Here is a 27,601-nt window from a genome sequence, read left to right on the forward strand (position 1 = left end):
CTGGCTCCTGCATCACTAGAGTTTGGAGGGTACGATATCCCGGCTGATTGCAGAGAGGCTCTTGCAAAGGCCAGGGCGTCCTCAACTCTCAAGTTTTACGGTCATAAATGGAAGAGGTTCTCTGTCTGGTGCCGTGCACAGAAGATTAACCCTCTGCGGATTACGGCCCCTCAAGTGCTGCCATACTTACTGTCGCTGGCCAAAGCTGGACTGGCTCACGCCTCCATAAAAATACATCTGGCTGCCATCTCCCGATATACCAGGACTACGGGACGGGCGTCCTTGTGGTCTCACGCCTGGTAAAGGAATTTATGAAGGGACTATTTCGATCATTCCCGTCGGTGAAGGCCCCTGCCCCGGCGTGGGAACTTTGTGGTGCTGACTAGACTCATGGGAGCCCCATTTGAGCGTATGCATTCGGCTCCTTTGAAGTTCCTGTCATGGAAGACAGCGTTCCTCGTAGCTATCACCTCTGCACGACGAGTGGGAGAGATTCAGGCCCTATCTTGCAAGCTTCCATACTTGACTTTTCATGACACGAGGGTGGTGCTGAGGACGCACCCCTCCTTCATGCCCAAGGTGCCGTCGGACTTCCACCTCAATGAGCCCTTGGTGTTACCAGTTTTCTTTCCGTCGCCTTCGACGCCGGCCGAGAGGACTTTGCACTCGCTGGATGTAGCTAGAGCGCTGAAGTTCTACATGGACCGCACAAAGAGTTTTCGGAAGACGTCACAGCTATTCGTGAACTTTGGGTCTGTGAATCAAGGGAAGGCTCTCTCGAAGACTTCCATTTCCAGATGGCTCTCCGGCTGCATCATGCATTGTCACCGGTTGGCAAACCGACCGCTGCCTGGCCGTCCGAGAGCCCATTCGACCAGAGCTATCGCTGCTACCACGGCGTTCCTGTCTGGTGTGCCCCTGCTGGACATCTGCAGGGCTGCTGCGTGGAGGTCGACGCACACCTTCACAAGATTCTATTGCGTCGATCGGGTCGGCCAAGCAGTGCTGCGCAACCTGCTCGCTTAAGGTGAGCCTGGTGAGGAGGTAAGAGATGCTTAATGTTGAGTTGTTTTATTGCTTAATGTTGAGCCTGTTGCCACCTCCCGTGGTTGTGCATGTGTATACTGCTATGTATTCTTTTATTCATGAGCATGTGAATCCATGCCAGACCCCATGCTGGAGAAGGAACAAGTTACTTACCTGTAACTGTTGTTCTCCAGCATGGGTCGGGCATGGATTCACATGCGAACCCTCCCACCTACCCCTCTGCGGCTCTTCACTTGGTCATACTGCCACTTGGCGTGCTACCAAATCTGAGGATGGCTGCCAGAGGCGGGGCTTAGGGAGAGGGCAGTCATTGGCTGGGGCAGTATGACCCAGAGATCAGTGATTGGTTACTACTAAGAAAGACAGATCAGAAACAAAACTGATACTGATTTTTTCTTCACCGAGGATTCCCAGCCTGACAACGGGGAATATTCATGAGCTTGTGAATCCATGCCAGACCCATGCTGGAGAACAACAGTTACAGGTAAGTAACTTGTTCCTTACAGACAGATCTTGTTATCTAGTATCTAGTATGTATTACAACTGTGACAAGGGGTATTTCTCCTGATGCACTCTTGACTCTTGGTTTCACTGCTGTGATGAGGTAGATCAGTCCCAAGGCTCTCTTGGTTCTCTTATAACCACCACTGGGAAGAGGGAGATTACTCCCGAAATTCTCTTGACTCTTGGTTCTCTGGGTATCACTACTCTGACTACGGAGATTACTCCTACGGCTTACTCTTACGTCACGTCCCCTTTCTTTCATACCGTTTGGGCGTCCCACGCGAGGGACTGGGGGACAGAACCTTTTTCACCAGAAAAACCTTCTTCCCCTTTAAATTTACAGACGGGCGGGACCACAGCCCTGGGAGCATGTCCTCGCCTGATTCTGACCACCGGCACCACTCCTTAGTCCCCTTTTCCGCGTAGACGGGAACAGGCCGATTTCACCAACGCTCCTGGGTTTGGCTTCGGCCATGTAATACCACACGCTCATCCCAGTATATTCTTCTATCTTGTCTTTTCTTTTTCTTCTAGATACTTGGTCCTCCAATGCCACGCTCCTCCCCGGGGCGCATCTCGACTTCAACTGGCTTCAGCAGGTGCCCAGCCTGCAAGGGGCTCTTCCCCCACGCCTTTTGCCTCTGCTGCCTTGGCCCTGACCACGGCTGGGAAGGTTGCTCAGCATGCAACGCCTTGACACCTTGGCACTGAAGAACAGGCTAGCTGGGTGGAGAGAGATCTTCCAGACGTCACCTCCTAAGAACCTAAAGGACTTTGCAAACTTTGTTCGAAGCCTAAGGTAAGGCCTCTATTAATCATCGCAGCACGCAAGGGTGACTCCTTTCCGAAGAAGCGCCCGTCCAGGATGGGCCCGTTGGGCTCTAGTACCAGCACACGTACCAAGGCTAGTCCAGCTACCCGCCTTGCGGCCGAGGGTTCTCCGGATCCTCCCGGTATAGGTGCTGAGGGACCGCAAGGTTCTTGTACCGGGGTTACTCCCGAGGGGCAACGCCCTAGTACCGGCAGCATGTCCGAGGGGGCGCCTTCACGCAGCACTACTGGCAGTTCTGCCGAGGGCTCTACACCTTCCAGGCCCCGGCCTGAGGTGCGGGAATAAGCCTTACGATCCAACACCAAGTGTCTCAGACAGGGCTAGTTCCAGCGAGCCAGGCACCACGACTTCAGCACGTGGCAATCAGCTCCACAAAATGGCAGCTGCGCCAGACAAAATGGCCGCTTGTCCGATACCTCCTCTAGCAGAGCAAGGTGGGACTGTGGTCAAACAGGTACGTGGCCTACAGCGTATCCATCAGCAGCGCAGGGCTGGTTCTCCCTGCATCCCAGACAGAGTGCGCACCTGGCCCAGCAGCCCTTGGCCATTCCATCAATATTTCCTGCCACCTCCTCAGCCCCAGAAGACGGGTTCTTCGAAAGGTTTCTGGCGCTGATGCGAACACCCCAGATGGGATATATCCTTCGGGATGCCATCAGGGACATGCTCTCGCAGGTCACCCCACTGGGACACTTAGTAATTCCTCCAGTGGCTCTGGTGCCTCAGACCCCAGCGATTTCCGCGCTTCCTTTGCCGGCTCCTGCTCTGGCCCCCGCGCCACCCGCAGTACATGCGGTTCCACATGCTCCGGTTCCCACACCGCAGCCCACGGCACCCAGTACCCATCCACCAGTTCTGGATCCTCTGAGCACTCAGGCGGACAGAGACGAGGAGGAGGACCCCGACACAGCATCGTCAGCGAAGGCCTTCCACAAACGCCTTGCGGCCCTGGCCGAATACCTGGGCCTTCCTCAGCCCGAGATTGAGCAGCCCGAGGAGGGGGTCCTCGCAGAAGTCCTCACGCTAAGGCCCCCCTCCAAGACGGGGATCCTGATGCAGAAGGACGTTGTTGCCCTGGTCAAGAAGGGGTGGCTCAATCCACACTCTGCCCAACCTGTCAATCGGCGCCTCAACGCCAAGTACAGGCAGCTAGAGGGGGAGGATATACTCTTGCTTTTGGCTCATCCTCAGCCGCACTCCTCGGTGATCGCTGCAGTGTCACTCTATTCTAAACATCAGTCATCCTCGGCCACCTCGTCCTCGGCGCTGCTAGGCAAGGAGGAGATTATCTTGGAGGCATACGGGAAAAAGCAGTACTCCAACGCCTCCCTGCACCTGCGTCAAGCCAATTCCGATGCCATGCTGACAGCTGCTAACCAAAGGCTCTGGTGGGAAATCGCAGAATTCCTCCCGGAACTCCCGCCTCAAAGTCAGGCTTGCTTCAAAGCCGAACTAGGAGAAGCCAGGCTGGTAGCGTCCGACATCATGGAGTACTCAGTGGCCCATATAGATACCTCTGGCCGGGCCATCTGCATCGCCACGGACATGAGAAGGATGGCCTGGCTACGAAGTTCAACCTGGACGTCCATGAACGCATATTGGACCTTCCATTCGAGGGTAGTGACCTCTTTCACTCCTCCACGGATGAAGAATTAGATAAAAAGAACAGCTCACAGACCGTTAAGTATTTTTCTATTCTTACGAAGGTCACGCCCAAGGCGTACACCCCAGTCCAATCCACGCTCCGACAAGAGGCATGTGCCTGGAGGGTTCTGAGGCTTCCAAGAACGGAGGTCCAGGCAACCTGACGGTTCCCTGAGTCAGCATTGGAGGAAACAACAAAGGGGGGCCGGGGAGCAAGGGGTTTTTAGAATCCCCCTCCTCCTCAGCAGCCTCAGAGGGAAAAAAGGCATGACACGCCCCTTCGGGTCCACGTGTCTCTGGTGGGGGGCAGGCTTGCCTCTCACGTGCAATTTTGGCACCAACATTTTTCGGAGCCCTGGATCCTATCTGTAGTCTCCACGGGGAATTTCCTACCGGTCCCTCCCTCCTCCCCTCCTCTCCAGCAGATTGGGACAGCAACTCTGTTGGTGGAAGTTCGGTCGCTCATCCAGAGCCAGGCAGTGGAAGAAGTCCCAGCCTCCCAGAGAGGATTGGTCCTCTATTCCAGGATTTTCGCCATACAGAAGAACCAGACTGGCCTGAGAGTTGTGTTGGATCTTTCCACCCTCAACTTCTCCCTAACTCTAGAAAAATTCAAGATGGTTACGCCAGCTTTCATTGCGGAGACACTAAAGAGGGGAGAGTGGATGGGCTCCTTGGATCTGAAGGACGCTTATCTACACGTCCCTATTTGGAAGCCTCATCGGTCCTTTCTGCGCTTCAGGATCATGGGCTGACATTTCCAGTACAAGGTTCTACCCTTCGGCCTTGACCCAGCTCCCAGGGTATTCACCAGACTGATGAAGGCGGTGGAGACTCTACTCAGGGCCCAGGGCCACCACATCTACCCATACCTCGATGACTGGCTCATCAGCACCTCATCTCAGGAGGCGGTTCTTCACATCTCCTCCGCGCTTATGAACATGTGGGTTACCAGTCAATTGGTCGAAAACATTTGGTCGACAGGACAACTGGTCGACACCATTTGGTCGAATGCCAAATGGTCGAATTCTTTTTTTTTTTTTTTACCCTTTTTTTTTTTTTTTTTTTGGGGTGGTCCCCCCCCAACCCCCTTTCCCCCCCCCCCCCCCCCACACGAAAACCCACAAAACACATATATAAAAAAAAAAAATTCGACCATTTGGCATTCGACCAAATGGTGTCGACCAAATTGCAGTCGACCAGTTTGCTGTCGACCAATTGACTGGACACCACACTCCATGACCTGGGGTTTACTATCAATCTCAAGAAGTCTCAGCTGCAACCCACGCAGAAGCTGACCTTCCTCTGCCTCATCTGGGACACAGTCTCCGAGAGGGTGTTTCCCTCAGAGGACAAGATCACAGCCATCAAGAGGGCTACTACTCACTTCCTCTCCAGGACCGCGACTTCGGCCTGGTGGTACCAACACCTACTGGGCATTATGGCGGCGGTCCTTCTGGCCATCCCCTGTGCGAGACTCTGGATGAGGAGGCTGCATCTGCACTTCGCAGCTTCCTGGAATCAGGAGAGGGGCTCACACTCTAATCCAGTGGACAGTCCCATGTCACTCCACCCGGACCACCTCTGGTAATCCGCGGACTTAAACCTACGGCGGGGCAAGCCCTTCCGGCAGCCTCTCCCTCAGGTCATTGTCACAACTCCTCCCTCGAAGGCTGTGGAGCCACTCTGGACAACCACCGCGTCCATGCAGTCTGGACCTGACAGGAACAGAGTCCCACATCAAATGGCTAGAGTTGAAGGCCATATGGCTGGCCCTCAAAGCCTTCCTCCCTCTCATAGAGGGCAAGACAGTACTTATCCAGACGGACAACTCCACCAGCATGTACTATGTGAACAAGAAGGGTGGCACCATATCCCCTCCACTTTGCAACCTCACGATCCGCATGTGGGAGTGGGCCCTGGAGAACAACATCTACCTCATGACTATCCACCCCCTGGGGGAAGCCAACCTGGAGGCGGACAGACTCAGTAGACAATTACGAGTGGCAATTGAACGACCTGGTACTGGAGGAAATCTTAGGCAGTTGGGGGCACCCCCAAGTGGATCAGTTTGCCTCCCACGTCAACAAGAAATGCCTGCAGTTTGCCTCCTGGCAGGGGCAGGGCCCTGGCTCTCTAGGCGATGCCTTCCAGCTACAGTGGAACTACATGAGGGCTTACGCCTTTCCACCCACCCCCCTGGTCCACAGGGTGATCTGCAGGATAAAGCAATTGTGTCACCTCAGCATCATTTTGATAGCTCTCTGGTGTCCGGCGAGGCCATGGTTCTTGGAGTTGCTCAGCCTATTAGCCAGGCCTCCTATTCACCTACCGCTGGGCCCAGCTCCGCTCCTGACACAACAGGGGGGCAGGGTCCTCCACCCTGCTCCTCACAAGCTAGGCCTCGCAGTGTGGTTCCTGAACAGGTCACCGTGAAACACTTGAACCTGGAGATCATACAGGGCGCCAGAAGCAAAGCTACCAGGAGCCAATACAAGAGCAAATGGTCTAGATTCTGTCATTGGGCCAGCTCTAAGGCGATCGACCCTCTCAAGTGCTCTTTGGATGATGTCCTCTCCTTTTCGGCACACCTTTCACACTTCAGAGTGCAAGTCGACACATGCTGCACTTACCTGGCATCCATAGGTGCCTACAGAAATTCAGAGGAGGACCTGTTTTCCTCCTCTAACCTGGTGGTCAAGCGGCACCTGGCGGGCCTCCACAGACACTACCCACCCATAAAGAGGCCTCATCCAGCCTGGGACCTCAACGTGGTATTGGGCACATTGGCCCACAACCCATTTGAGCCAATGGTGTCCGCCGACATCAAGTGGGCAACCCCAAAGACAGCTCTGCTAGTGGGCCTCACCTCAGCGCACAGGGTCAGCGAGATCAGAGCCCTACACCACTTTTCACAAGGACAAGACGGTCCTCCGGACACACTGCTTTCCTACCCAAGGTTTCATCCGCCTTCCACCTTAACGTGGAGATTGTTCTACCTACTTTCTTCTCCGATACCAAGGATGAACCTCAGAGAGTGTTACATCGCCTCGATGTCTGAAGCACTCTGAAGTATATGATATGATATGGCATGGCATTTATAACGTGCCTATACACAAGTGTTTCAAGGCGTGATGAGGTAAGGGGGGGGACAAAGAGAGGACAGACAAGGATCCTACTAGGCCAGGTGTCATTCAGATTGTGCAAGTGCATGGGAAGGGGGGAAAGGAAATGTGCGCGGGGGCAAGGGAGAGGGGTAATTGCAGTACATGGGAAGTGGAATAAATAAGAAACATAAAACAGCCAGCTAGTGGCAAGTGCAAGGAAGTGCAGACATAAGTGCTGGAAGGGGGACTGAAGGGATACAGAAAAAAAAGGTCCCCAAGTGCAGGGGTTGTCGGGGAGGCAGTGCAGGTGGGCAGTTGACAGGGCCTGTGCCAGAGATCAGAAAGGGTGGCCAGGTAACCAGTGCAATTTCAGTCAGGAATTCAGCAAGGGAGGGGAGGAGGGAAAGCAGAAGCAAAGAGGAAGTTTTTTTTTTTTTTTTAATAATTTTTATTTTTGTTCAGAGAGTTACAACAGTACTAAACTGGTTGGCAGTTGGCGAAGCAGATCGATCACAACATAGATACATATTAACAGTATAGGTTGCACGTTTTCACATTGCATAACAGTACTAGAGTGGCGATGTCAGATTATCTTCTCCATCAGATATCATATTACATGAATATAGCCTGAACAGTGCCCATATATCTTTGGGGCGGCATCTCGATGGTAATGTTATAATAAATTGTTCCTCAAGTTTGTTAATCATTGACAAGTCTTTCAAGAAGTCCAGCCGCCTTGGAGGATGTATTGATTTCCAACATTTCAGTATATCACGTTTTGCGACCACACATGCCAAGTTAAATAATCGTCTAGTGGTGGTAGCGGCTTTACCGATATCCCCAAAGAGATATTTCAATGGGGAAGGTGTGGCAGGTACCGCCGTGATGTCTTCCAGGATCTCCGCCACCTCCCCCCAGAATGCACTGACCGGTGGACAGGCCCAGTACATATGAAAAGAGTCTGCATCAGGGGCATCACATTTAGCGCATTTTCCTGTGTGACCTTGTACAAATTTAGCTAACTTAGCTGGGGTATAGTGTAGCTGGTTAAGAACCTTAAACTGAATTAGCCGAAGCCCTGAGTTCATGGATACATGTTTGGTCAACTGGCAGTATCTCAACCACGTGTCTTCACCCAGTTCCACCCCCAGGTCCCGTTCCCAGTTCCCTTTAATATCATTGCTTGACTTGGAGTGTGTTAGAACAAGGTTGTAGAGCGCAGACAGACTTTTACTATGTCCACCCGGTTCCGTCATGGCTGCAATACATTCATGTGTGGCCAGTTCCTCTCAGAACGAGGGCCATTTAGCGGCAAAGGCAGCCCTCATTCTATGAAACTGAAATCGCTTAAGGTGATCTCCACCCACCGGCCCAATAAAATCGTCAAGAGCACAGTATTTCCCCTCCGGAAACATATCTCGCATTTGAAATTGCTTTTGTGGATCCCAAGCACCTTGGGGGGGGGGGGCCCTATCAAACGTGGGGCTTATGCCTGGGAAGTTCCATAGTGGCACTTCTGGATCATACAGGGTTGTAAGGGTGAGCCTATTGTATATCATAGACCATGCGCGTACAGTGGCGTTGACAGGGTCATATTTTCATGGCTCTTTTCGTTTAAGATCGAACATGACCGCTCCTAGTTCTATAGGGGAAGCTGCAAATCTTTCCAGAGGAATGTGTGGAGCAGTGTCTTCCGGGTCAAACCAGTCTCTCGCAAAGTGTGCCTGAGATGTTAAGTAATAGAGTTCGAAGTCTGGGGCTGCGATCCCACCCTTTTCAAAGGGTTCTGTCATTTTGGAACATTTCAACCTAGGCGTCTTCCCTCCCCATATGAAAGTGGTGGTTAGAGTGTTGAGTTTATTAAAGAAGGCTCTGCCCGGCCAGATCGGTATATTGCAAAAGAAATATAGGAGTTTGGGTAACACATTCGCCCATATAGGGATAAGGGGAGCCTATTCCAGGATTGTAGTTTAGCTGTAAGGGATTGTAAAAGTTCACCATGATTTTCCGTGTACAGTGTGCTCCAGTCTTTTGAAACCATGATCCCCAAATAGCGGATGTGTATAGGTGACCATTTGAATCCGTGTGTATCCGACATCTCTCTAGTACTGGGTGTGAGCGGGAACAGTTCCGACTTGGATACGTTGATCTTGTATCCCGAGTATTCGGAGAACGTCTCAACCTCCAACATGATTGGCCTTAGGTTTACTTCTGGGTTCCTAATGTATAATAGGGTATCGTCCGCATATAGGGAGATCATTTGCGGTTTCCCAGTCATGCGAAGGCCTCTACATGCATGGTTTTGTCGGACATATTCAGCCATGGGTTCTATGGTAAGCGCAAAAATGATTGGGGAAAAGGGGCAGCCCTGTCTTGTGCCTCTACCCAAACGAAACAGGGACGACATGGTTTGATTAGTTAGTATTTTCGCTCCAGGGGAGGTGTACAATAGCTTAACACAGTTGACAAAGTAGCTTCCCAATCCAAATCTCTCAAGGACCTGAAACAGATAGACCCAGGAGACAGAGTCAAACGCCTTCTCGGCGTCAAGGGAGGCCGCCACCGCGTCTGCCGCCGGATCTATATGTGCCATAACTCCGAAGAGTCTGCGCAGATTGAGAGCAGTAGACCTCGTTGGTACAAAGCCCGCCTGGTCGGGATCCACCAGTATTGGCATATAGGGCAGCAGTCTGGTGGCCAGGATTTTGGCGAAAATCTTCGATTTTGTGTTAATAAGCGAAAGGGGTCTATATGGACCACATGTCATGAGGGTATCTACGAGGTTTAAGCAGAACAGTTATGACTGCCTCTCGCATGGTGTCTGGTAGTATACCAGATTCCATTGCTTCTTCCCAAACTGTCAGTAAAAGAGGGGCGAGTACGTCGTGATATTCTTTGTAAATTTCGGCGCCGAGTCCGTCAGGACCAGGGGCCTTACCAGAGGTTAACGCTTTTATTGCCTCCGTAATTTCCTCTAGTGTTATGGGGGTATCCAATAACATGCGCGTATCAGAGGTCAAGGTCGGGAGATCAATAACATGCAGGTAACTTGCTATTTCTTCTTTAGTTTTGGTGTCTCTATTAGAGTATAATGTTTTGTAGAATGCAGCAAACATGTCATTGATTTCTTGTTCACCATTTACTATGTCCCCGCTAGGCGCCTGGATGGCTGCTATAAGGGGGGTGACCATGCTCGGTTTTGAGCATCTGGGCCAGAAGTTTCCCTGCTTTATTACTTTCCCCGTATCTACGAGCTCGGATCGGGGCAGCCATATACTGTACCTCCCTTGCAGCAAGTTTATTAAAGTCTGCCAATGTTGTGTGGATATCTAGAAGGGCCTCCTTACTATGTGTACAGGTGTATTCAAACTCCAGGAGCTCGAGTTTGGCTTCTGTGGTGTCCAACTATTGTCTAACTGTTTTAAGTAAGCCTGTGGTTTTAGCCATAATTGCACCCCGAACCCACACCTTAAATGTTTCCCATAGCGTGGCGCACCGTTTCACCGACCCCTCGTTTAGTTGAAAAAATTCCTCTATTTCAGTACGCAATGATTCGCAGACATTCGGGTCTCTAAGTAGGGCAGGGGGCATTCTCCACCGTCTGGCCCTGGGTACAGCTTCATCCACACCTAGAGTAAGTGACACAGGGGAGTGATCTGAGAGGGTGCGGGGATACATTTCACAATGCTGGACCATATTCACAAGTGTGGAGCTCATTAACCAGTAATCAATTCGAGACTCTGAATCATGCACTAATGAGTAGAATGTGAAGCGCTGCTATAGGGGGTGTAACTCACGCCAGATGTCTACCATATTCATTTGTTGCATTATTTGTCGTATGGCTAATGCGGCTCGGGTTAAGGGTCTGTATGACGTTGTAGACCTGTCAAGAGATGTGTCAAGGATTGTATTAAAATCTCCCCCCAGACCACCACACTATCTTCAGCTTCAATCAACATAGTATGTATAGCATTATAGAATTTGGGGTCATCCCTGTTGGGGCCGTACGTGTTAACCAAAACCATATTCCGCCCTGCCAACTCTCCCCATACCAACACATATCTTCCCTGTTGATCAATCTTAACATCATGAGTGCGGAAGCCCAGTTTCGGATGTATTAGGGTGAGTACTCCTCTAGATTGGGAGGAGTATTCGGTGTAATATCTCAGAGGGCCCCACCTAGACAGGAAATTGGAGAAAACTTGCCCTAGTGCGTGCGTCTCCTGCAACAGTATAATCTGGGGGCTATGTCTGGTAACATATGCTGCGATTTTCCTAGATTTAATTGGGTTGTTCAAGCCTCGTATGTTCCATGAAAGGAGTTTAACACTTACAACTTTGTCACTCAGTACCATAGTATAATGTCAATATCAATGAGTGAAGTAGTTCGCCCGTGCCACAAAACCGTAACTGTCATACCCGTTGCAACCTGACTCTGCATTTTAAAACATTTGCCAACTATGGCAACCATTTGTGCCCTTCCCCAACCCCCACCCTCACCATCAACCCCAACCCGATGATGTATCCCTTCCCCCATAACCTGTGGAACGTTCCTGAGGGTCGCTAGTCGCAGTCGCCAGGCCTCCATCAGTAGAGGCTCACGATCCCTACTTTTCCAAAACAATAACAACTGGGGCCGTTATACCCAAGAGGGTCAGCCACATGACTTTGTCAGGATGTTTCCATAATCTCGGTTCAGTCTACTGAGTCCGGGATGTCATCCCCCCGTCGCGGGGGCCTATTTCGATCTCGTGGATAATCTTCCGGAGGCATGGGGATGGACGACTCAATATACGAAATGGCATCCGCCGGGTTCTCAAAGAAATGCGATCTGCCTCCATGTTGGATCCGCAATTTCGCCGGGAAGATGAGGGCGTACGGGACACAGCGCAGTCTCAAGAGCTTTTTGGCCTGTTCGTAGGATCTGCGCTGCATCTGGACGCTTGTCGAAAAATCAGGATATATGTGGACTTTGTTGCCTTCGTACTGCAGAGAGCCCTTTTCCCTGGACAGCCTGAGCACCGTGTCTCTGTCTCTATAATTGAGGAGACGCATGTAATCGATCCGGATGTTCAGGGCTAATGAGGACCATAGGTATCACGAAATGCGAGGTCACGGAACTGGTTTTAACGCTCGGCAAGAGGACCTCTATTCTTGTCGGGCGAGGTCGTTTCCCTGCTCAGAGTTTGTGACCCTGGTAACTGCAGCTCTACTGCCTTCTTGGCTGGTTTCACCGGACAGTCTCGAAGAAAGTGCCCCGAGTTTCCGCAATAGAGGCATAATTGCAGCTGTTTTCTCCTTTCCCGCTCCTTTTGTGTTAGTGGTCCTTTCAGGCCTCTATTTGCATGGGTTCCCCGGAGTCTACTCCTTTGGTAGGAGTTGGTGGTTTGGAAAATACTCGAGCATCAAACTTGGAACGATCGGCCTTCCTGTTCTGCAGTCTGTGGTCAATTTGAACGACTAAGTCAATATAGTCCGAACAGTCTTGCGGGGGATTCACTACTTGGGCTAACACATCTTTGAGCTCTCCACGTAGACCTCTATAAAACAGCGTAATCCTTTTGTCCTCAGGCCATCGAGTTTCCACTATCAGTCTGTTGAAAGACGCAATATAAGCCAAAAGGTCTTGATTACCCTGTCGCAATGAAAGGAGCTCATTGTCCAAGGCCTGCCCCTGTGAATGTCTTGCAAACAGTTTTTCCATACTGAGCTGAAAAGCTCGAAAATCATGGAGAACCGGATCATCTTGATTAACTAGAGGGATCGACCAGTCTGCTGCATTGCCACTAAGGTACGAAAGCACGAAAGCTACCTTAGCTTGATCAGTTGGAAAGGCTGCTGGCCGGCATAAGAAGTGCAACCGGCATTGATTAATAAATACTGCAAACCTCTTTGGGTCACCAGAAAATCGTTCGGGCGGAGCCAGAGGTACATTCCCAGGTAGGTTGATCTGCACTGGGTTCGTAGAGGATGTTGAAGGAAGATTTGCCCGATGCGGGTAACGGAGTTTGTCCGGCTTGTGACTGTAGCAATTGTCTAGCGAGATCGTTTGTTCGCTCCTTGGAAATAATCAGTTCCCTTCTTAGAGCATTCGTTTCCTGACGGGCTGCATGCACTTCTGCTCTTAGTTCCCCAAGTAACTGGGCTAGCTGGTCGGTATCCGAGGTTTCCATAGCGCCTGGGTGGGACTTTTGCGGTTGGCTTTGCGTTCTGTAACGCTCACCTGATTCCCGCAGAGGCGCCGGTCTTGACTGAGTGAATGCCATATCTTCAAAGGTGATGTGTAACACACGGTTGGCTCTTTGGGCTGGACCTCTGTGCACTGTATGTCTGACTCGAAGAGTAAGATGTCTGCAGATAGAAAATATGGGATTAATGAACTGGGGTTATTGGGTGCCTCTCTCCTCTTCCCTTTCTCTTCTCCTGTAGAACCCCAAAGATTAACACCCTCACCTTAGGTAAGTGAACGCCGAGCTCTCCATCTGCCTCGGGGCAGGGTGCCGTAACCAGTTTCTTCACTGGATAAGGGTGGAGGCCTCTTGACCTCAGAGGACTGCTGTCCGTCGTTAACTGCACGAACGGTAAGTTCTGGGCACTTCAAATGTCTTAAAAGTCTTTTGTAATGATATCTCTTGTTTTGCAGGGTTCCGGCGATGGCGGATGGCGGGCTGATGAGAGTTGAGGATCGAACCCGCGTGAGGAATAGAAGCGCCTGGAAGCACGTAAGTAAGCACTTGTAGCCTGCTTCACGATGCGCACTAACTGTCCCTTTTATCTTGCAGGTACAAGTTCGGAGCTTTAGAGAAGTTGAAGGGTGCTGGAATACCCACTGGATTCGGCGTGGGAAGGAGTAATGGCACGTGAGTAATAAAGTTGCCCTATGTCTTTAAACGCACCTTCTTTTGTCTTTCAGATGCGGGATGCAGCGCCGAAGGCCTCCGGAGCGTGCAAAGAGCTGGTAAGCTTTTGTCTTTCAGATGCCGGAATGCAGTGCGAAGACCTCCGGAGCATGCGAAGAGTAGGTAAGCCTTTGTCTTTCAGATGCCGGAATGCAGCGCGAGGCGTTGGTGACAGCCGATGGACCAGGTAAGAGATGCGCTGCCACTGAAGACCGTAGTGCTAACCTGTTCTTTCTTTGTCTTTACAGGTGCTGCTGAAGACTGGATTCCAGGATGGTAAGCCTTTGTTCCCTTAGGCCCAGGATCAGAAGCAGAAGACACGATGAGCGTTCTGCTGCAGAGAATGCAGAAAAACGCAAAGCAAGATTCATCCATCGGGTGTGGTTTAAATAGCCTCCTGTAGTGCTTAGGTGTCTCCTTCCACAGCCACGCCTAAGAAAAGAGTTCCTGCTTTCTAGAAGAGTTCCAGTGTTCTGAACCTAGGGAGTGGCTCCTGCCCCACCCAACAGGAAAAGTAGTCTCAAACAGAAGAGGATCAGGGGTTCAACTGGCAGGTAAGTAAGCAGCATGGTCTGCTGCAGGTAAGTCCACCCAAACATTATGAGCCCGGCGCTTCCAGCGTTGGGACTGGGCATCTTTATGAGCCTGGTGCCACTGGCGCCAGGACAGGGTCCAAAAGGTCCCAATTGGGACTGGCTGGCACTCGGAACCGGGGTTATGGGTCTGCTTCCAAGGGAGTCGGGCAAGTCCTGATCTTTTGGAAGCAGAGATCATGACAGCGCCAGGCCTGCGTGGGAGACCGCGTGTCGACCCAGCCGTTGTTCGGGAGGTGGGCAGTAGCAGCAGCCAATCTTCGTCTTGCAGGGGCCTCGGCAACAACACACACGGTCTGCCCGTAGGCCCGCGTATCAAGGAAGCGCCGCCGGGATCAGCCCCCTCCCCCACACGGCCCTCCGGCGTCCGCAGAGCCTCGGTCTGGCGTGTGACTCTTCCGGATCTCAGGGGCGGCTTGCAGTCAGCCGAGCGGGCCGCCCCGCGAAACGAAGCTCAGAACTCAGCCGCGCCTCCGCGGTTTCACACAGGATTTTCACACAACGTGCAGCAGGAATGCCGGTAACAGCAGATATAGTCGCTTCCTTTCTTCGCGGCCCCAAACAGGATTAATTTATGATAAGGATGTCCTCGGGATCGGAGCACTCCAATCAGGCGGCCATTTTAGTTGCGCGCAACAGCGCCCCCCGCAAAGAGGAAGGTTTTGAGGTGTTTCCGGAACCGGAGATGGTTGTCATCGAGTTTCAGGGAGGCAGGAAGGCTGTTCCATAGAGAGGCCCCCGTCGAAGAGAGTGATCTGCCACCAACTTGTTGCTTGGAGAAGCGACTGACCCTGAGGGAGTTGGAGGCAGATGAGCGAAGAGCACGAGAAGGAAGATATTTAGGAAGAGAGAGTTGAAGGTATTGCGGCCCCACACCCCAGAAGGCCTTGTGTACAATGCAGAGGGTTTTGAACTTAATCCTCGCAGCCACTGGGAGCCAGTGCAGAGATTTCAGTCCTGGGGAGATACGATCCCTGGGCTTGAGGCCAAGGACAAGCTCACAGTCCTGTTCTGGATAAGTTGCAGAGGTCGGAGAGTGGAGGCAGGCAGATTTAGATAGAGCTGTTACAGTAGTCCAGCTTGGAGAGGACCAGGGCCCTGGAGACAGTGAGCTTCTGGGGGGAAGGAGAGGAAAGGAAGAATACCTCTAAGGAGGTGTAGCTGGTAGTGTGACTTCTTGGAGACATCAGAGATGTGAGGGGAGAAGAAGAGTGCAGAGTCGAAGATGACCCCAAGGTTTTTAGCCTTGCAGGTGGGAGTGGGAGGAGGGCCAAAAGAGGCCGACCAGAGAGCTGCAGGGACAGAGGGAGTGGGTGTGCCGATGAGAAGAATCTGAGTCTTACTGGCATTAAGGCAGATGTCGTTGGCGGCACACCATTCCTGGATGGCAGACAGTCGGAGATAAGGAGAGGAGGAGGAGGAGGAGGAGGCCGAGGGTAGCCTGGAAATGAGCTGGGTATCATCTGCATAGCACTGAAAGTTGGGACAGAGAGCAGCAATGCAGTGGGCAAGAAGTGCCAGGTATTGGTTGAACAGTCAGGGAGAGAGGTTAGAATTACTTGGACAGGACCAAGAATTTCCGCAAGTCGGATGCCCTTTTTGTCACTTTCGGAGGTGCAAGGCCAGGTTATCAGGCTTCCAAGGCCTCCATCTCAAGGAGGATGGTCGCGGCCATCAAGGAGGCCTATGAGGGGCAGCACAAGCCAGTTCTGGCTAATTTGCATGCTCATACTAATGGGGCCAAAAGCATGGCTAGAGTGTTCCAACGCCATGTTCCGTGGCAGGTCATCAGTAGGGTGGCCACCTGGACCACCCCATCTGCTTTTTGCAAGCACGACTGTCTGGACATCACCCCTAAGTCAGACGCGGCTTTCGGTCAGGTGGTTTTAAGAAACGTGTTTGCTTAAGGAGGGTCTTCTCTCCACCCTAGGGCTATACTCAGTTGTATTTGCCCATACAGTATGGAGGAAAGGGGACGGGACGTAAGAGTAATTAATAGTTACTCACCAAAGTGACTAATGTACTCATAGTCCATAGTCCCCTTTCCTCCATACGTCCCACCATCCTCCCCTCTAATAATACTGGTGTTATTAGGCAATGTTGCATATTGTCGACCCCGTCAATGGGGACTGAGGAGTGGCACCAGTGGGCGGAGTCAGGCTAGCGCATGAGGGGAAGGTTTTTCTGGTCAAAAAGTTTCCATCTCCCGTCCCTCGCGAGGGATGCACGGCAGATTATGGAGGAAAGGAGGCAATGGACTAAGAGTACGTTGGCCACTACGGTGATTAACTTAATTTTTTGACTTTTGATTCTCTGGGTGCCACTACTGTGATGAGGGAGATTACTCCCAACATTCTCTTGGCTATTGGTTCTCTGGGTGTCACTACTGTGACGATGGAGATTACGCCCAAGTTTCTCTTGACTGTTGGTTCGCTGGGCGTCACTACTGTTAGGAGGGGGATTACTTCTGATGTTCCCTTGACTCTTGACCTGCCCCAAACCCCTACCCGGTCTCCCACTACTCATGTTACCTCTTGTGTGTCGGGACTGCGTCACCTGTTCTTCCTGCGGTAATGGGCTGACTCGCGTTGCTTCAGTGCTGCCTGCTTCCTTCACTCCGCTATCTGCTTCGTTCTTGTGGCTCTGCTGAGACTTGGGCCACACGACTCCGGCGCAGTTGCAGGACCACACAGTCTACCTCCCCAGAGCCATGCCACAGCTCACTACTTTCCCACTCTTCCACTAGTCAGGGGCTTGGTTTCTACTGCAGCGCAGCACTCAACACACCGTTCCCCCCGCCACTGGAGATCAGCTTCCTTGCAGCTTTGTGTTCCGAGGTTTGAACTTCCCGGTCTGGGCTGGCTTGACACCGGCTGTTCTTTCTAGTTCCCTGTCCTTTCTCGTTCTTGATTTCCTGTGGCTGGATTATCTTCAGTGTAAAGTCAAAGTCCTTCTTTACTGTTGATGGGATCATCTTTGTCTCCTTGTGGTCAACTCTTCAGTACTGTGGATTCCTGATCTTTCGCCGCGCTGCTGCTCCCGCTGTCCCGCTCACCAGCAAGAGGAGCACAGGGCTACTGAAGCACCATGGCTCTAGCCCTTGGTGCAACTTTGCCCCTTACAGCAGCCCCAAGCCACGAGGACCCCCGCCGACACCCACCTAAAATGGATGCCACCAAAACACGCTGGTAGCGTCCTGCTAGGCTGCCTAGCAACCATCCGAGGCCGACGTGAAAATCACTGGGGTAAGCCGGAGGTGGAATCTGGCCCACCACGACCAAGGCCCACAGCCTAAGGCCCCTTCCTGTCCGCACCTGCGCTACAGTGTGGGACACTGCTCCGCAGCTCTCTCCTCTACAAGCGGAACTGCAGGAGCCACCCGTATCACAGTCTTTGAAAACCTTATCCACGGCACAACCCTTGGTAAGCCACCCTCCAGTTCTAACAATGTTGAACATTACGTAGCATTGAACGCCGTTTTCATCATCCACCCTTGCCTGCAACGACCATTGACACCCTTCTTGAACTCTCTCATGTAGCTAACTTATATTAATGTCACGTGTAAATCCTAGTCGCAGCAACCGCACCTTTGCCGCGTTGCAACATAACCGCCTTTGGCCGTATGCTGATCACCTGCATATCTTACTGCTTATGAACCTGATTGTATTGCATCTGCCCATATTCTGGTGAACAATCACATGGGAAGGCTGACTCGTTAACACCTCTACGGTTTCTCGCCTCGCGCTCGGTACGCTCCATTGCCTTATTGTCATCACTGCTACGCCAGGCACTAATTACATTCTATTTTGCACGTGTAGTCAGCTATATTGAGTCTTTGCCATTGATTAGTTTGCTTGTGATTTGCACATGTACCGCCCTGTTGGTTATACTAAGCCTTGCCAGTGATTACTTTGCTTGTGATTTGCACATGTACCGCCCTGTTGGTTATATTAAGCCTTGCCAGTGATTACTTTGCTTGTGATTTGCACATGTACCGCCCTGTTGGTTATATTAAGCCTTGACAATGATTACTTTGCTTGTGATTTTGCATTTTCACCGTCCTGTTGAATATACTGAGTCACGCCATTGATTACTTTGACTGTGAACTGACACATGCACATGTCCTCCCGGCCATAGCTATATAGCACCCAGGAGTAATTAGACTCCTACTTAGCCACTATTGATACTAAGCGCTTGGCGCTATACCTTACCTATCGCTCGAACCACTAGGCCACGACATGCGGCTGTGACCCCTTCCCAGCCTCCACCTCACCTACCTGGTCATCTCTGGGTACTTAACCTCGACCATAGGCATTTTCTCCTCTAGCACTGCTAAGCCACACCATATCCACGACCACCTCTCCACACACCCCCTTACCATGCACCACTGCACAGACCTCCAAAATAATCTTTACCTCAACGATCCAGCCCTGTGGCTCAAGCACTTTGCCACAAAACCCACACCCAATCAACCATGCACATTACAATCTAGGATCACCAGACTTAGATCCAGACTGCCCCATGCGCCCTGCACACTGCGCAGCCACACTACCCATATACAGCCTACCACACTAATGATACCCAACCTACATTCTTCCACCACACCCACCACATCGCTCACTGCCAGATCCCTCACGGCCCACGCTCTCGACATTGCGGATCTCATCACCATCCAAAACCTTGACTTCCTAGCCATCACGGAAACTTGGTTACATGCCGCCTCTGGCCCATTTCTCGCCCTAGCCATACCTAACGGCTACGCTATCAATAGAAATGACCGCCAGTCCAACTCGTCCAAAGGAGGAGTCGCCGCATTTATACACAGAGACAATATCACCATGAGAACTACTCCCAACTCAGCTTTGCAGAATCCCGATCACTGAAACTATCCCTCTCACCAACTAACACAGCAACATTACACCTCATATACAGACCCCGAGGACCACTTGGCTCATTCACTGATGATATTACATCCATTCTGTCTGCCAACACTAAGCCTAACTCTCAGGTACTGCTTCTAGGTGACCTCAACCTTGGCCTCTCCGACCCTAAGGACTATATGGCCATCGAAGTTGCCACCACCCTTGCCAATTTAGGATTCCAGCAACGCATCCTCAAACCTACCCACAATAAGGGTAGAACGCTCGATTGGATATCAGACCTCAATTGTAATACCACGATCAGCTCTAACTCTGCTTGTGCTTGGTCTGACCATCATATCATTACCTTCCACTTGCCAGCCACCAACCATCAGCCCAAACCCACCTTAGCACCTGCTATACCCACCAGGAACAAAAAGGACATTACCAGGGACAAACTGCTCCCTCTCATTCTTCCAATCTTCAACATTTGCGCCTCGCTGCACAAGGACCCTACCGTCCTAGTAGACACCTTCAATCTTACCTTGCTCAAAGCCTTTGAGACCATAGCCCCGCTTAAAATACGCAAAGCCAAACAACGATCCCATCTGAACTCATGGTTCACCCCACAGCTCAGAGTTCTGCGCAAAGAAAAGCGTAAGGCCGAAGCGCTCTGGAAAAGTCATCCTAGCATGGCTAACCAGACTCCCTTCTCATCACCTCACTTAACTACAAGGAAACTATCCTATTAGCCAAAAAAGAGACTTGCAACCAACGCATATCTCAAGCCGAATCTAACACAAATGAGTTATTTAAAATTCTCAAAGAATTAGAATCTCCCTCACCCGTCCCCGATTCTTGCATTTAAGACAGCACTTGGTGCAATAATATTCAAAATGCACTCCTTAACAAAATAACTACTCTGCAATCCAAAATCAATGCCAAACAAAGCACCCTTCTCACTCCCCCTAACTATAACCTTGCCACCTAAAACGACCACCCCATTCTCTCACATGCCATTCAGTTTTACGCCACCCCCCCCATCCCCGAGGTTGAAAAAATCATCTGTAACTTAAAACCTTCTAATTGTCAAGGTGACTCCCATCCGGCACCTATTATTAAGGAATCAGCCCACGACCTTGCTCTTTTCATAACTACCTTCATCAACTCCTCATTTCAATCGGGAGTGGTCCCCAACAATTTGAAGGATGCTTGGGTCATCCCTCTCCTAAAAAAACCGACCCTTGATCCTGAGATTCCAACTAACTACAGGCCCATCACTACAGTCCCGTTTCTCCTAAAAATATTAGACAGAACAGCCTACTTACAGATACAGAACTATCTGGAAACAAACAACCTTCTAGGCACTAGACAATCCGGCTTCAGACCCAAGCACAGGACTGAAACAGCCCTTTTTGACCTCAAAACCCAAATTGAGGATCTAAAGGACAACGGCACATTGGCACTACTACTCCTACTGGACTTATCTGCTGCATTCGATTTGGTCAATCACCAAATCTTGTGTCAACACCTGAAATCCGCAGCCCACTTTTCCGACAAGGCCACCAATTGGATTAGGTCATTCCTAGACAATAGACACATGAGTATTCTCCCCAACCTCATCTGCAGACCCAGCGCCTGTCCTCTGTGGGGTCCCTCAAGGGTCCTGTGTATCCCCAACTCTCTATAATGTGTTCACTAAACCCGTTTTGATGTGCTTGACAATCTGGGTATCACCTATACTAATTATGCCGATGACACCCAGATACCTATTCCCATTACTGGTGATTACATTGTAGACTCTAAATCCTTAAACAACATTTACCAAGTAATCCAAGCCTGGATTGCACAACATGAGCTCTGTCTTAATGATGACAAGACAGAGCTCCTGATCCTAGGTACACAACAAAGACTCAACAATCTAAACCCTTTGTTCGGTTCCTTCAATATCGATGGCAATTCCATCAAAGTTTCCAAAGACACAAAAACCCTTGGAATCTACCTAGATTCCACACTCTCCCTCCACAGACAAACCAATGCATTTGCTGCCGCATCGGCTTACACATGTAAATTGATCACAGCCTGTCGCCCATTCCTCTCTACTCAGAACTGCATCACCCTTGCCAGGACTTTGGTTATGTCCAAACTGGACTACTGTAATACCCCGTACCAGGTACTAACCAGTGTAACCTCAATAAACTCCAGATCACTCAAAATAACACCATTAGAGCTGCCCTCAACATCCCTAGATCAACACACATTTCTGCAACTAGGAAGAACCTTCACTGGCTTTCAGTCGCCCAAAGGGTTTCACTAAAATCTCCGACCCTTACCTACAAATGCATCAACAACCAGGCCCCTTCCTACCTAGCCTTGCGGTTCACTCATTATATCCCACCTTGGTCACTCAGGTTTGCCCACAGCCAGAGCCTCTCGATCCCTAGATATAAGCTCAAAACAGCCAGAGGGGTTAGCTTCCCAGTCCTGGCAGCCAAACTTTGGAACACTGTGCCTCTCACTATCAGAAATCTATCATCTCTGAACCTATTCAAACACAAAGCCAAACTTTGGTTAGCCACTTCAGATGACCAATTGTCATGCTGAAAAGACGTATAGTTCTGACTATTATGTATGCCTGACTAACTTGCACTGTTTCTATATTCATATGCTTTGTACTTTCCACCACCCTTAGGGGTGCTATTGGGTAGCAGCCACACCTCCCTCGCCTGACAGGGAAGGGTTCCCCGTTGGGGAGAAGTGACGAGATCCCGTGAATCGTCAGACTGTAAATGAACAGCCAACTCATCTGCCTGTAAAAGCACCATCAGAATCTAATCTGAAGGGATGGGGGGGCACTGAGCAAAGACATTGTTTTATATTACTAAAGTATCTTGTTGTTAATTCCACTGTAGACCTTTTTAAGAATGGGCACACTCTAATAGAACCTAGCTTAGTTGCTTGTAGAGTTGTCCTCTCACACACTCTGTGATTGTACGTTTTTGTTTTGAAGAGGAGTTATACAGAGGTTAAAAAAACACTGAATGATAACGAGGAGCAGTGTCAATAATTGTCATTCTGTTGCCCCTTCTGCTTTAGTTTTCAGAGGTTTCAGAATCCTGGGTGCTTACCCAGCTAACTAAATGCTAACCAGGTATGCCTTATCCCTATCGTATGCTCAGTACTTTAAAACATGCCACCAACTTGCCACTTTTGTAGGAACCCATAACTAATCCAGCTGAAGTAACTTCTCACTGCTTGCCCAACGTCCTTTTAAATGCCTTAACAATTGAAAATGCGGTTCTGTTCAGCTGAAAGAACACAAGTTGCAAAATCTGCAACTTGTTTTGATCTGGGATTCTCACTCGTCAATCAACAGATTTTTTTTTTTTTTTTACTGGCATTGCGTTGTTATGGTATGTCACAGATGGTCTCAAAAATCCAGTCAGAGTAGTTTTACTGTATTTAATTAAACCTGTATACAACTAGCCTGGGAACGTTGAAACTAAGGGGGTTCCTATGTCTCTCTACCTCACCGTGGGCTCCCTCCACCCTAGCTGTGGTGTCCCTAGTCCCCTTACATAGCAGCTTTGGATAGGCCTGCCATTTACCTATATGAGTGGATAACGATCACCAACAGATGGTTTAGTCCACTGCTAAGAGCTTTACGAAGGATCTCCTTCGCTCTCTGGAATGTTACTGACACCCAACTTCCCTCATCAATGTAGCTCAGTTGCCCTAACCTGACCAGAAATGGTTGAAATGTGCTGATGGGCAATGGTTGTGCATATGTGGATCACTGGTTCTGCAACTAACTATAAAGCTACTTGGGTGACTGGCAATATGAATGATCCTAAAAAGCCAGTGTCCCTGAGTTACACCAGTGAGTCACGCCACAGGTTTTGCTGTTTTTTTTAACTTCTATTTGCAGAGCATCTTGTGCCCCCATTTAGATCCATACAAAACTACACATTTTAAAATAAGTGCAAAAATAGATGAACACAAGCTTTTTTCAAATCTGGTAATGCATAAACATTTGTTTTAGACAGGTTCTGAAACCTTCTATACTTATTACAGACGGCATGGTTCTGTTCCGCGTGTGTGTTTGTACACGCAATGTTGCATGGGGTCAGGAGAGTGGCTTTCTACCAAGAACTATCATGGGTTTCAGTGGGTATAAACCTTAGCAGTAGGTGATCCATCCATGTAGAGTCTCTGTAACCCTTGGTTATGTGCTTTTATGTGGATATTCATGCCAGGTAAGTACGTTTAATTTACCAAATTTCCAGATTTCTACTACACTATAGACTGCCTTACTGTCGATTCTGGTAATGCTCTTCTGACACTATATATTTGTGTACATTTGCATACGGATTACCACAAGTGTCACATTTGTCTTTCATGTTTCCCCACTCTCTGCGTTTAGACGAGGAAGAAACTTCATCTGGAGACAGAAACACGTTGTCAGCAAAGGTAACACTCTTTTTCAGCATCACAATGGCTGGTGCAAAGGTCTTATGACAGGAAGTGCTTTCATACAAGAAGCTTTGTTATGACTCTGAAGGAATGTTTTTATTTGACGGACATTACTGTATAAGTTACTGCTTCAATATATTGGCACATACTGGGGCTGTGGAAAGATGTTTCTACCTGGGGAATGTTCTTTGAACTGGAATTATTTCTATAGAGATGGACACACAAGGGCCGTAGGAATGTGCTCTTAATAGACATAGGTTTCTATAGCTGGAATCACACATGTAATTCCCCCGAGGCACGGTTCTGTCACTTTAAAGATTGTTGGGGCAATCTCCAATTATAAGAAGGGGCTAAGAGCATTTTGGGAGCTTGACATACATGCAACTCCACAATGTCACTGGCCCCACACACCGACAAGCTACCATTTAGAGCCTTGCTTTCTGCTCAGGTTGATCAGCCACACAATTGTACTACACATAGGCTTGTGCATGGACATAGCGAAGAGTGTTCTCCCCCAGTGGTTTTGTCACATTAGTTCTAGGGTTCATGCTTATGCCACGGGATGAGTTTTAAAGAATGTGGATCCCACAGATCTAATTTCTTGGAGCACCTGGCACCTTAGCACCTTAATCCTTTATATTTGAATTATGAATAGATTGTTTTATAGGGCGATTAAGGACTAATTACAACAATGTATGGAAATGTATACATCCAGGAACTTATCAGACGTGTGAGCATATTCCTCTTCATGCAGGTTCCCTGACCATGGGGATCTGTTCTACTCCGACTTATCAAACTGGAGAAGGACTTTAGCATTCAGAGGGTTCTTCAGCTGAAGGTTCACCTGGTGCATCCCTGAGGTACACACTCATGGTGTAACGCTGGACTTCAACCCGAGTTACCTTGTTACCTCCCATCGTACGAATGTACCACTTGTTGCTCAATGGTCTTAACACAAAAAGACTGTTCTGAGGTAACTTTACAGCTTAACACTGGCGGAAGCTATCCTTTACCAACATGTCCTAAAACTAAGTGCTTATAGGAGGTCCTCTCTGTCACTAGATCACTCACTAATATGATGCTGCATTGTGACACTATATATGTGATTCTGGCTGAGACTTTGGCAGTCAAATCTTGCTCAGACATCCTGTATTGTGTCCTAATAAACCAGACTCCAGAGTTTGAATGGCATTAGAAAGCAGGTTACTGAGAGACTAGACTAGTCCTGTTGCATCACAAGTCTAGTGGTTCTGATAAAGCCCAGAGGAAGCCCACCATGTCTTGTTCCTTATTTTCAGTACTGCTGGCTTTGCAAATTCACTCTTCAGATCAGCTGGTCCCAATAGCCTGCCCAGCAGATTCCTATGAAGACTCCGAACTTATTTCTTAGATCGGTTTGTTCCCCCTACAGTTCAAGAAGAATGGGGGTTATAATCGGATGTAAAATTGTCAAAAAAACAGGCATGGGTGGTATAGTATCACTACGAGCTGGCTAGTTTACACACGAGGAGAGACCACCACACATTGTGGCTGACAGAAAACCAGTGTTGCAAGGCAAGAAAAACGTTTGTCCATTCACAAAACGTTTAGAGGAGATGGATTTAATCTTTGGACGATGTGGATAAATGTGATATGATGCATTTACTGCAGGCTGGATAAACAAACATAGGCCAAAAGAATGAAAGGATGGACCTCGCTGGAAGGGGTGACACATTTAATGTTGGCTTAAATTAATTTGAACATTCAAATGTTCAACATGAACGGAAAATAATGCAGTGAGCTAGAGGCTGTGCCAGGACCATCAAAAATAGGCTGAAACACAAGGCGTCGACAAGATGGCCTTTTTCGTTGTGATGTTGTGAAATGCCATCTCTGAGGTTTTTCTGCTAAATAAAGAGTGTCTCTGTGTTCTTATAGATGGCATTAATTTTTTCGAAAGGGAATTGCTAAAAAGAAATTGTACCCTTCTGAGTCGCCCTCAATAATATAGATAAACAGAGGGAATTAGTCAAAGTTTTGGGAAAGTTTACATGTATGCTGTTCTTTTGTACATGTGTACTAACCCTGCTGCACTTTATTAAATACAATAATTGTTTTTAAGTGTAAGTTACATTTAGTTCAGTTGTATTGATTTTAATAAAGCAATGTTTTTGAAATTGATATGATGGATGAGCTTTTTTTGAAGACTCATTTGTGATTTGTAAAATGGATATATTGTGGAGCATTTGCAAGGATTGTGACTAAACCTGTAAATATATAACCATAGAGACAGAATTTGAGTAGATATCTTCCTCGTAGTGATACTATACTCTTCCTATCCTGTTTTTCCAGAGTGTTGTCCATGTCCTGAGTGGATAGGGGGAGGTTTTTGGGATCACGCCAGTAATATTATTCTGTAGATGTTAAATTGTGTCAGCATGCTCAATCACACTCTCAATGAGAGAACTGTCCAACAGGCCCTTTTTACCTTTTTTGGGAGAATATGTCTGCCCATCCTCCCAAATACACATTAGAAGACATGGATTAAGAGCCTTATTATGAATATGTTGGTAGTGGTAAGACATCTGATATTTCAGAATATTGGATGTTTTACCACTGCTAAATTCTGAGTTTCAGGCTTGATCCTCTTTCACATCTCCTGCTGTTGTGCGGACACACAAAAGCATTACTTTCTTTTTATTTTTTTATTAGCATTTAGCTTCAATGGAAGCTTTTTAGCCATTTACAATTTAAAAACACAATTCCAAATGACAATTAGATAGAGAGAGGAAATAAAAACAGCTAGAGCGTGACAATGATTCAACCATTTGGATTCACTCATTTCCTTCAAGCTTTGTGATAATAATTGTCACTAACTCTAGTAAAGCAAAAGTCATAGATAACCTGGATCCTTGTAACTAAAGTAGCCAAATGTCTTTTTTGGTAAAAATTCGATTGTTCGCAAAGAATTTACATAGCAGGTTTCGTCGATGGTCAATCACACCATGACACCTCATAATCAGATGACGAAGCGACTCCCTTTTATGTCCACAAAGTCTGCAAGCATTGTCTCTTGTGCCTTTTGGTTTCCTAACTTCAAGGATCTCTTTAGTTGGAAAAATGTTGAGTTGAAGTCTTCGGAATTACTGACGCAATTCCTCTGAAGGAAACTTACTCAAGTATGTGGGGATTGTTCCACGCTTATTGACTGTAACACAATATTTCCCATAAAGTTTGGACGATTGTGCAACCTCCAAGGACTCAATTCAGTCATATTCATAGAAGCGTTTTTTGACATAGTCTGGATTTTCGACAAGTAATTTCTCTGTTGTATCAATTGAGTTCAACAAATCCAAACATTTGTTACCCCATTCCACAAGTAAATGCTCTTTCTGTCTCAAGCGCCTGCTCCAGCATCATTAGGCCACTTTCAGGTGGCGGCAATTTGCATTTCCGGTAGACAGATGGTGTTTTCCAGCTCACACAGGTAATCAGAGAAGTCAAGCCTAACTCTTTCCTTATCACTGCCATTGGCACACAGTTTGGGAGCCCAAGAACCTGTCTCCAAAAAAGACCCTCTAGGATTTGCCATAGCTTCACTTAACTGAAGTGAACATTCAGCCCCATATGTTAAAATAGGGACAACCTTCATGCTATAGAAAGT

At 48.9% G+C, this 27,601-nt stretch overlaps 1 protein-coding gene across 1 annotated transcript in view; it reads left to right on the forward strand.

Moving 5' to 3' along the window:
• Nucleotides 1-27,601, forward strand: part of LOC138513838 (MLX-interacting protein-like) — a 652,779-nt gene that overhangs the window by 536,581 nt on the left and 88,597 nt on the right. The window contains exon 12 of the mRNA XM_069628950.1: nt 23,909-23,955. Within this exon, the coding sequence (XP_069485051.1) occupies nt 23,909-23,955 (47 nt within the window). The remainder of the gene's footprint in view (nt 1-23,908; nt 23,956-27,601) is intronic.

The sequence above is a fragment of the Ambystoma mexicanum genome, chromosome 12 (assembly GCF_040938575.1).
Source record: "Ambystoma mexicanum isolate Mex_15411 chromosome 12, UKY_AmexF1_1, whole genome shotgun sequence".
Taxonomy (NCBI): Eukaryota; Metazoa; Chordata; class Amphibia; order Caudata; family Ambystomatidae; genus Ambystoma; species Ambystoma mexicanum.